Genomic DNA, 11340 nt, shown 5'->3' with positions numbered 1-11340 from the left:
CCCCCTTCTCTCACTCTCTTCCCCCTTCTATTTAATATATGTATACTTTTCCCCCTTCTCTCACTCTCTTCTCCCTTCTATGGCTATCTGTTAACTGAAGAAAATGAAGAGGTTAATAAAAAAAAAGAAAGCAAAGAGAAAAAGGCCTAGAAACAACCTACCTAGTAGCAAGAAGTATTCTTTGCAGATACAAACCATTTCCCATTAGAAAAAACATAAATCCCATAGAAAAATGAATGATCTTGAATCTGGGCACAATGTACAAGGAAATGTATAAGCTAAGTCTGAAACATCTTACATCAGGAAGCAGGGAGGCAATCTAGGGCTACTAGGCTCATATTAAAGGACTCTCAAACTTCCATCTAATTATTATTTTATTTTATTTTTGCAGTTTTGGCTGGGGCTGGGCTTGAACCTGCCACCCCAAGTATATGGGTCCAGTACCCTACTCCTTGAGCCACAGGTGCTGCCCCGTAATTAAGTATTTTTACCAAAAAATAATTGTCTTTACATCTAAATATAGGAGATCAAACATACTAATCCACCACAAATGTGCAATCAACAACACCCACTTGGTGGGGAACCTTACAAGACAAACGATCCAGTCTCTTTTACAAACAAGAAATTTCACAGAAACTGTAAAACTTAAGGTAAGATCTCTTAGTAGTCTGAGATTGCAGTGAGCTATGATGACGCCACTGCACTCCAGCCCAGGACACAGAATGAGACCCAATTTTAAATTTAAATTAAAATTTTAAAAAAAGGATTCGAAAAAAGAAAAAGATAGATGTAAGAGGGAACTCATAGATTAAAAAGAGACTTAAGAGACAAATCAACTACAATGAGTAACCCCTATTTGGATCTTGATTTAAGCTAACAAACTTTGGAAATTAATTTAAGACAACAGGATATACAAGGATATTATGACTTAAGTTACTTTTTTTAGGTGTGATGACATTGGGATTTTCTAAGACCTTAAATATTAGAGATACATATATAAACATGATCAATCAAATCATATATCTGAAGTTTGCTTCAAAATAATCAGTTAAGGATTGAAAAGGAAGCACAAAAGTGAGGTATAAATGAAACAAAATGGGCTGTAACTACTGAACCCTGTTGAAGTTGCATATGTTTGAATTGTATAATCAGCATTTTTACAATGCATTCAAGTTTGCTAAATATGTTTTAAGTCTCTGCCCACATACTGACATTTTGGATAGTTTATATAAAAGAGTATTAGCAAAATGCTGACCTATCAGCAGAATCTATAGTTTACTGGCTCTATCCTATATCCAAATGTTTCCATAATTAAAGGTATTAGAAGTTTTTTTTTTGTTTGTTTGTTTGTTTTGGCCGGGGCTGGGTTTGAACCCGCCACCTCTGGCATATGGGCCCAGCGCCCTACTCCTTGAGCCACAGGTGCCGCCCTATATTAGAAGTTTTAAGTGAATAAAATTTGGCTAAAGTTGAGCTTGTGCTATAGTTGATCTATATGCTTACAATTTTAAAGAAAAGCAAGAAGAAAAGCAGTACCATAAAATTAATGGTTCACAGCCCGGACTGACTCTGGAGGCAAACTGCACACAAATGAGAATCTCAACTTTGCGACTTACTTGCCAAATGATCTTGAGCAGGTTATTTGACCTTTCTTCATGTTAAAAATAAGGTGATAATGTTATTGACTTCAAGCTTGACTTGAAGATAAGTTCAGGTACACAATTCCTTTTCCAGAGTTCTTGGGAACATTGTATGTGTTCCTCAATTTTTAAAAACAGGATAGGTATGCACACCATTTATTACCTAATACCCCCATTAAGCCATGGGTTAGTACATATTTCTGCAGCAAAATGTAGGCGTATCCATACTAAGTGAAATAAATAAAGGCCACAAATAGCCCCACATCAGCACCAGTCAAGCTTTACTACCAAAGTAGACTTGATGGTTTTTTAGAGTTTTCTAGATTTTAGGACCATCGATATGGGATTATGATCCTATATAAGTAAATTCTTTACATGGTTCTTAGGACAAAATAGGACTGTTTCATACTATTGACATGACCACAGATTTCTGAATATGTATTTTTAAAAATTAAGATTGTGATTTTGGGGTGACACCTGTGGCTCAAAAGGGTAGGGCGCTGGTCCCATATGCTGGAGGTGGCCAGTTCAAACCCAGCCTGGCCAAAAATAAATAAATAAATAAATAAAAATTAGAAAAAAAAAAGATTGTGATTTTGAAAGAGAAAAATGGGCATGCCATTGTATAAAAATAAAAGAAACACCTGTACCCTGCTCTGCCCATTACTACCTGAGCACTTAATAATATAATATTAAACAAACAGAAAAAATATGGTTTTACCCTTTGCTCAATATTATTTGAGATTCTAAATATTAAACTTAGTTTACTTGGGAATGGGGCAGTGAGAATTCTGGATCCTCTAAGAGGATATTCTCTTTGTTACATTTGTGGATTACAGAAGCATTTTTGTTTTGAAAAAAGTATTTTGGCATTAAGAAAGGCATTTAATTTCCATTCTATCTTATAAAAAGACCTTAATTTGCTAAAAGATAAAATGCATTGGTATAAAGACAATAGCTTAGCAGTACTTTTAAGGATCAAAATTACAAACTTAATAACACAAGCAATATGAACTCAGAAACAGAGCATAACTTATTTTATCTGTTGTTATTCTTTGAATAACATTCTTGAATGTTAAGACTTTTAGAAGCATGTCTCAATCTTTAAATATTGACAAAAACAATCCTTATAGGAATTACCAGTTACAATAAGTAAAATCTTAGATTGTTTTCAAAAAAATCTATATTCATTAGAAAAGCTATAATTAGTATTAATAATATTCTTAATAATGCATAGAAAATTTGGACTTATCCTCATTTTCTTAAAATATGAATTCCAAAGTTATGTAGTTATATTATCTTCATGAAACAATAATTATTCATTGCTATTGACCAATCTAAATTGTATTAAAAATGAATACATTATTACTATTTTAAAATCTTTATTAAATCAGATCCATGCTTATTAACATATTTCATTTATAATTAAAATATTATATCAATATTAAATCATACCTTTAGCCCTTCACAAAATATGTGATTAAAGTTTTTATAATTTAAAACTGACCAAGAGGAAAAATTAGATCTTTTAATGAAAGTAAAAAATTATGATAAACTAGAACAGAGATGTACATATACTTAACAGTAGTTTAAAAAAGGACAAAGCACCTATATTTTCTCTTTTTTGTGGCTATTTCCTAAATACTATAAATCATGAATTTTAATAATCATTTGACTAAAACCTTTGATTAATAAATAAAATGCCAACTGAGAGATGAGAAAAAAATTTCCTGAACATCCCTTTCATTTACTTAACTGCAAAAACTCATGTTTCCCTAGGTCAGAAATTAGCCACATTTATGATATTGTAAATCACACTATAGATATATTTGATACATTCCACATGCTAAACACTGTACAACTGAAAGTTCTCAAAAATGAGGCAAAGACAGTAAAAAGTGGTAGTTTCAAGTTAGACTCCCAAGAGTTGGAAGGATGCCTATACTAATTGCAAATTATGTTCTTATTCATTTAAATATAAATATTATTTTACTAGAACATAGAAAGAAAATTTTCAGTGACAAACATCAATATGTAGCAACCAATATTCAAGGAGTATAGTGCCACTTAATGATTTTTCAAGAAAGAGATTTAGTACACCTTCTCAGGTGTTACAGCTCTTCTAGAATTTGTCTAGCAAGTTTTCCGGTCTCTATGGGAAGACACACTCACCCCTAAATAAATAAATAAATAAATGTATTCAGAGATCTGAATATATAGTAATCTAAATAAGATCAGTGTGAATATCAGCTATTAATATGTGGATAAAGAGTAACACATGGTAATATACAGCCAGAAACTTAAACGGCTATTTGTCACTTTTAAATAAATTGAAAACACTTTAAAATTTTAACTGAATTGATTTTATTAATGTTAATAAGGATTAAGAGAATGTTTACTATTATGAAATTAAAAGAATTTTCTTTCAATCTTTTCTCTCAAACTGAAGGATTTTTTTGTTTTTACGAATGGGCATTTAAAAAAAACTATTTCTTAATTCCTAAACTCTTAGTTTCAAACATTTGACCACAGTTGCAACTGAAGGCTCCTGTGCAGTAGCTCTGCCCCATGGGTGCTCTTGCTTCCCGTAGTGTCCGTTACCGGTGATAAACTGGATATAGGTGAGCACGACACAAAGTTTTAAGCAAGAGAGACCACTTAAACTTTTATTTCAGTATATTGTTATAATTCTTCTACTTTATTATTAGTTATTGTTGTTAACCTCTTACTGTGCTTAATTTATAAATTCAACTTTACCACAGGTATGCATGTATAAGAAAAAGCACAGTGTACATAGGGCTTGATACTCTCCATGGTTTCAGGCATCCCAGGGGTTTTGGAACATATGCCCTACAGAGCAGAGGGAACTACTGTGTTTTCTAATTTGATACATTTCTTATTGCTTATCAGTCTTGTTATTCTGTATCTGAATATTTTAAAATATATCAAGCTGACAAAAAGCTGTCGGACTGTTTTTCACCACTACAGTATAGAAAATTAACTTTATGAATATGGCTCACACTGAAAGAATTATTTATTAATGCTACAAGACAGAAATCCAATGACAGGAATATTGTCTGGAAAAGAACAAAAATGAAGTTGCTGGAACTGCCCTGAAAAGCACTCCAAATTGTTCAAGATGGCTTACTTATAGCTATACTATCAAGTATGAGTGTTTAAAATTTAACTAAAAGTTAAATGGGAGTTTCTTTTTTTTTTTTTTTTAACAAATAAAGGCAGTTAAATGACTTTCAGTATTAAAATGTATCAAAATTTTTCCAAGTCTAAAATGTAGCCTGTTTAACACTGTAATAAAATAACATGTGGAAGAAGGCATAGCTACTTTTTATAGCTATTCCAAGCTATTTTTGTGTTTAAAGTTTCAAGAAAAGAATAAAAGGATTAAGTCAGAATTATAAATGCTTAGTTCAAATTAACTCCTATAATTTTTCTATTTTGTTATGAATATTTTACAATATCATTCACTTTTAATCCACCAAAAATGTGGGTGTACAAAATGTGAAAAGAATTTTATTACTTTTGATTCATTTTATAGGATAGTAAAACAGTATCTCTTCAAAATGACTTAAATGTTACTGATGCTGTCATAAAATCATTGTAAGTAAATTTCTCCACTATTCAATTATACCTAGATAACTTTACATACAGCTTTCTCTGAGCAGGTACCAAAATGTACCAAAGTTTATTCAAACTTAATTGTGAAACTTGGGTGAAATAAATTTTCAGATCAAAAAATTTCTCAGTTACTCTTCTAAATTTCAGACAGTGTGAGACTTCCATTTTTATCTTTTTTTTTTTTTTTTGAGACAGAGTCTCACTACCAGGGTCAGTAGAGTGCTGTGGCATCACAGCTCTCAGCAATCTCAAACTCATGGGCTTAAGTGATTCTCTTGCCTCAGCCTCCCAAGTAGCTGGGACTACAGGTACTCGCCACAACACCCTACTATTTTTTGGCTGTAATTGTCATTGTTGTTTGGCAGGCCCAGACTGGGTTCGAACCCACCAGCTCCGGTGTGTGTGGCTGGCACCCTAGCTGCTGAGTTACAGGCACCGAGCCTCGAGACTTCTACTTTTAAAGGGAAAAAATTAGTTTAAGGCTCGGCATGGTGGCACATACCAGTAATCTCAGCTGTTGGGAGGCTTACTGGGGAGGATCACTTGAACTCAGGAGTCTGAGACCAACCTGGGAAACATATCAAGACCTCATCTCAAAAAAAAAAAAAAAAAAGAAAAGAAAAAAGAAAAAAGAAAATTTAATAATCACAGGTTTAATAACTTTTTTAAACACTTGATATACATTTTCATGAGTAGTAATTAAGACATGTTGAAAATTTAAATGTGAAAGATTTCAAAGTTTCAATGTTAATATTACTCTTTAAGTGTTCTCAATATATACAAACACATATAAATTAGATACAATTATATATTTACAATACATATAAGAACACCACTCTCCTTCGTTAGCCATACTGATATTAGGATAAAGTAATAAATCTCTGTGCTATTCAAGGCAAAAAAAAAAAAAAAAGGTTTAAAAATAAATCTTTAAAGAATAGTTTGAAAAATAAAGTTCAGATATTGCACAAAATAATTTAACTGTAAATATTACTACATATTGTAAAACAATCTTTATACTGTAAAAAATTTTTATACTGTATAGTAAATCTCATTTTCTAATTCTATAAAAGAATTTATTGGAAGTCTGCATTTAGATATTAAGTGTTTACATTCAGTTTGATGGGAGTTCAATTTTCACAAGTTAACTAAGCCTTTGTCTTAAAAGCTCATCTATTTGAGTCTTATACATATTTTTTACATCTTCAAGATCTAATCGAAGTTCTTCTGCCTCTTCTGCTTTTTCTCCATACATCTGCAGAATAGTGTTGTATCTTTGATCCAAATCCTGCAAAATTTGTGTTCATAATTTTTAAAATATATAGAACACCTTTAATATATTATCATACACAAATCAACAGTAAATATATTACAATTAGAAGTACACACTCATCTTTTAAAAATTAAATATAATCTACTACAATAATTAGCAAAAAACGGAATTTTTTTTTTGAAAGCAAGCTTGATGGCTGTCAATCTTACCAAATGGTTCTACTAAATCTATTCTCCCTATATGTGTATGGCTTAGTCTGTCCTCTCCCATTAATGACTTGATAACATTTTAGCCTATTTAGTTCATTGTGGTTTAAGTACTAAGCCCACAGGGAAAGTCAAAAATAAAATATATTCTCATTTATGGCTTAATAGTGTCTCCTAATACCCAAATATGATAATTGTGATGATACACATAAGATCAATTGACAAAATACTAAGTTCACACAAAGTTAAAAGTTATAAATGAGCCTTGGACAAATAAAATCTTACTATACTGGGTCTAAACATGATTGTGAAAAATACTTTGAATATGTAATGACACATGTAAGACAAAAGATTCATTTAAAGTTCTATGCTCAAACATCAATAGTTTTGAATTTTCAAAAAAAAATCACTAAAGCAAACATATATGCATTTTATAAACTGAAAATATAACATTTAATGTTACTAGGTTAAAATACCTTAGACTCATCTTTAAGTAAAGAATACTTACTCTTAGCTGAGTTCGAAGTTTAGGTATCTCCTTTACCTTCTCTTCAAGTTCATCATTTTGATTTGTTAATTTAACTAATTCTTCAGCCATTATTGATCGAGTTTTTTCTAGATTGCCAATTTCTAACTGAGAAACATTACCACAAAACAGCTTAAATCAAAACATGTTTAATATTCCCACTAATACAAAAATAATGTGTTATTTTTGAAGAAACAGACATGTTAAAACGCAACCTGAGCGAGCTCTCTTAAGTAGCAGAAAAAGATCCCCAACTTTCCTCAGAGGTATATCATTTATAGAGAGTAAAGAATTAAAAGAAAATCCAATCATTTCTTTGAAAAAACTGTAACTATATATTTTCTCTAATATTTCAGTTTTCTAAGCTGTTGTAAGAATCCAGAGAAATAAACACTTTAAATTTTTTTGTAGCCCCATCTGTGTAGGCCATTGACAGAAGTTTTTATCACTACTGCAGAAATTAATCACAGCACTTTTGCTAATTCAAGATCTTAAATAGGGAAATATTTTCATGTAACTAAAATAATAATGGGGAAAGAAGAAGTTTTACATACTTTCTGAGTGTATCAAGTTTTTTTTTTTTTGAGACAGAGTTTCACTATGTTGCCCGGTAGAGTGCCGCGCTGTTGTCACAGCTCACAGCAACCTAAAACTCTTGGGCTTAAGCAATTCTCTTGTCTCAGCCTCCCAAGTAGCTGGGACTGTAGGTGCCAGCCACAACACCTGGCTATTTTTTGGTTGCAGTTTTCATTGTTGTTTGGCAGACCCGGGCTGGGTTTGAACCCACCAGCTCCAGTGTATGTGGTTGGCGCCCTAGCCACTAAGCTACAGGCACCGAAGCTGAGTGCATCAAGTTTTAACACTGAAAACAGATATAGGTTGAATACCCGTCATCCAAAATGCTTAGGACCAGGGTGTTCTGGATTTCAATTTTTTTCAGATTTTGAAATATATGTATTATATATACTTGCTGGTTGAGCATCTCATATCTGGAAATCTGAAATGTTCACAGAAGCATTTCCTTTTGGCATCATTTTGGTGCTCAAAATTTCAGATTTTGGAGCATTTCAGATTTGAGATATTCAACCTATAAAACATTTTTTCACCTTTCTTACTGCATAAAGTTTTTATTTTATTTTTTGAGACAGTGTTTCACTTTGTTGCTCTTGGTAGAGTACTGTGGCGTTGTAGCTTACAGCAGCCACAAACTCTTGGGCTCCAGTGATTCTCTTGTCTCAGCCTCCCGAGTAGCTGGGACTATAGGCACCAACCACAACGCCTGGCTATTTTTAGAGACAAGGTCTCATTCTGGCTCAGGCTGGTCTTCAACCTGTGAGGTTAGGCAATCCACCCACCTAGGCCTCCCAGAGTGCTAGGATTACAGGCCTGAGCCACTGCACCCAACTGCATAAAGTTTTTAAAAAGCAAAAATGATAAAATGGGAGGATTCTTCCTCAATAACTCATGTTTTTTCCTTTTATGTGCAGTGTTAGCAGCTCTAACGCCCTCCTCCCCGCTTTTGCTAGAAGAGTTGGAGCAATTTATCTTAATCTAGTAAAAATAAAATGGGCATGCTCAGCTCTGCCACTTTCCCTTTGTATTTTGGAAAAGAGCAGCCTGAATACAGCTGGCATTCTGCTCCTAGACACTTGTAAGTTTTAACTGGCCAAACTACAACATGTGGAAAGGCCTATTCCAGCCCAGAATTTCCAGTGATAGAGTAGCAATCTAATTCTAGCAATCCGTTAGCAAGTTCATTTGGCTCTTATCCTTGGCTAATTTCTCCATCTAACCTTTATAATTAATATATGTATATGACACATTTGGGGCTTCATACACCACTATTTTATTTTATTTCTCAATTTGCTCAAAATTAAGGTCCCAAATTTTCAGTGACTTCTATAGCACATTTAGTGTTTTGTTTGTTTTTTTTCATGGAGAGGGGCTTCACTTTGTCACCCAGCCTAGAGTGCAGTGTCACCCAGCCTAGAGTGCAGTGCATAGCAAGACCCTAGAGATAGGGTCTTGCTATGTCGCCCAGGTCTCAAACTCCTGGCCTCAAGCAATCCTCCCACCTCAGCCTCCCAAAGTACTGGGATTACAGGTGTGAGGCATGGTGCCTGGCCAACACATTTGATTTTTCAAATACCTGTAAATGAGTAATTTCTCCTTCCCTTAGCTTTAGCTGAGACTGTAGATTTTCAATAACGCTTGATCCTGCTCCCATCCTTACAGCATCATAAAGATTGCTTCCATTTGCTGATGCAGACATGGGTCCAAATGAGTGATCGTGAGACTCATCCTATGTTCATTTATGAAAGCATACACAATTAATTCAGTTATCATAGATTGTGTTCCACTATCAGATTCAAACAAAATGGTTCTGTCAATTCTTGCCTTAAAATGTCTATGACTTTCTCAAAGCAAGAAAATCATCTATGTTTCTTCATTGCAATTGGCATTTCTCCACAAATATTCCACTGCCTATGGAATGGCAAGGTCATGGTGATAACCAGTCTGCCATCTGCCTATTCCCTTTATCATTATTAAATTTAAGAACTAAGGACATGTAAAAACTAACACATCACCTGAGACAGAAAAGATGTCTGTAGTCCTGCCATATCAACTCCACTTATTGAACTTGAGCGTGACATGGTGGGAGTGCTAGAAACAGAAAATGGCTTGCGTTCCTTGGGGAGTAAAAACAAAAATAAATTCTATTCAGATTTAAGAGCAAAGAGAGACAGCAAAAAAAGGTTCCATAATTAAAACAAAGATTCATTCTAATTTTCCCATAAAATGTTATAGACACGAAATCTTATAAAAAGTATATTTAGTAATAGAAAGAACAGATAGACTTGGCCAAATCATCACAGACCCATTTATATTACAACATAATTTGTTGTTCTTTTTTATTTATTTTTTTATTTAGACAGAGTCTTACTTTGTCACATTTGGTAGACTGGAGTGGAATCATAGCTCAGAGCAACCTCAAACTATTGGGCTCAAGTGATTCTCTTGCCTCAGCCTCCTGAGTAGCTGGGACTACAGGCACCGGCCACAACGCTGGCTATTTTTATTGTTTAGCAGGCCCAGGCCAGGCTCAAACCCACCAGCCCCACAGCATGTGGCTGGCATCCTAACCTCTGAACTAGGGTGCCCAGCCTGTTGTTGCTTGTTTTTAATGGAATAAGAATATTTTTGATGATATAAGTATGTAAACTAAATTAACCGTTCATTTTACATAATATATCATCCATTAAACCTACCTCTTTAACATAAAATTACCAAGTTTTACGAACTATAAAGTTTCTGGCTTACCTATTTTATTTTTAGTGTATTTTAAAAAAAATTCTAAATAAACTCAGAAGTAACTTAAATTTACATATAGGTAGTTTTAACATATTATGTTAACTCTAAGTATGCTATGATTCTTTAAATACAAGTAGAAATATTACCTTCATTAACCAGAAAGAAAATGAACAAGTCAGCTTTGCTCCTAAGGTACCTATGAGCCAAATGAGGTACACTCATTTTGGTCAAAGGCCACAAAATTCATTCAGAAAGGGACAAGCGGTTCTATAATTCAAGTCTTAGAAATCAAAGATCTCTTTAGATATACTCCAACTGCTTTGGGTACACTGTGAATAGAACACTGATTATACCATAAGAATTGATCACTTTATTGATCTTAGGCATGAAAAAGTAGTACTTATAAAGCACAGCTAAAATTTCAAATCAATCAATGATTAATCACAATTATCTACCAAATGGTCACACCAAAAACATCAACAAAATTCAATACCTTTTCTTTTATTGCTTCTTGAGTGAAAATGGCTTTCTTTCTTTCTTGTTCAACTTTCATTCTTTCCATTTCTAACTGACTATTCAACAATGTCTAAAGGAGAGAGAAACAGACAATTTCTGTAATACTAATTCTTACTATCATAATAAATCAATCTCGATGTTAGGAACCTAAGTATAAACTCCTATGTGTTTTTTTTTTTTTTTTTTGAGACAGAGCCTCAAGCTGTCCCCCTGGGCAGAGTGCTATGGCAT

General features: G+C 33.2%; 1 protein-coding gene and 1 non-coding gene across 2 annotated transcripts in view; one reads left to right on the top strand and one right to left on the bottom strand.

Annotated features, from left to right (window-relative positions):
- Positions 1-3746: 3746 nt before the first annotated feature.
- LOC111723799 lies at positions 3747-3808 on the top strand. Its single transcript, XR_002772264.1, has one exon. It is a non-coding gene; the product is annotated as a U7 small nuclear RNA (small nuclear RNA).
- Positions 3809-6335: 2527 nt separating this feature from the next.
- Positions 6336-11340, bottom strand: part of TMF1 (TATA element modulatory factor 1) — a 33865-nt gene continuing 28860 nt past the window's right edge. The window contains exons 12-16 of the mRNA XM_023510658.1: positions 11087-11179; positions 9870-9971; positions 9431-9583; positions 7264-7389; positions 6336-6564 (exon numbers count right to left, since the gene is read on the bottom strand). Of these exons, the coding sequence (XP_023366426.1) occupies positions 6421-6564; positions 7264-7389; positions 9431-9583; positions 9870-9971; positions 11087-11179 (618 nt within the window). The 3' untranslated portion in view covers positions 6336-6420. The remainder of the gene's footprint in view (positions 6565-7263; positions 7390-9430; positions 9584-9869; positions 9972-11086; positions 11180-11340) is intronic.

Source organism: Otolemur garnettii, unplaced genomic scaffold, assembly GCF_000181295.1.
Source record: "Otolemur garnettii isolate 467f Iridium unplaced genomic scaffold, OtoGar3 scaffold00015, whole genome shotgun sequence".
Taxonomy (NCBI): domain Eukaryota; kingdom Metazoa; phylum Chordata; class Mammalia; order Primates; family Galagidae; genus Otolemur; species Otolemur garnettii.
The sequence above is the reverse complement of the archived record's forward strand: the minus strand, read 5'-3'. Positions and strand labels throughout refer to the sequence as shown.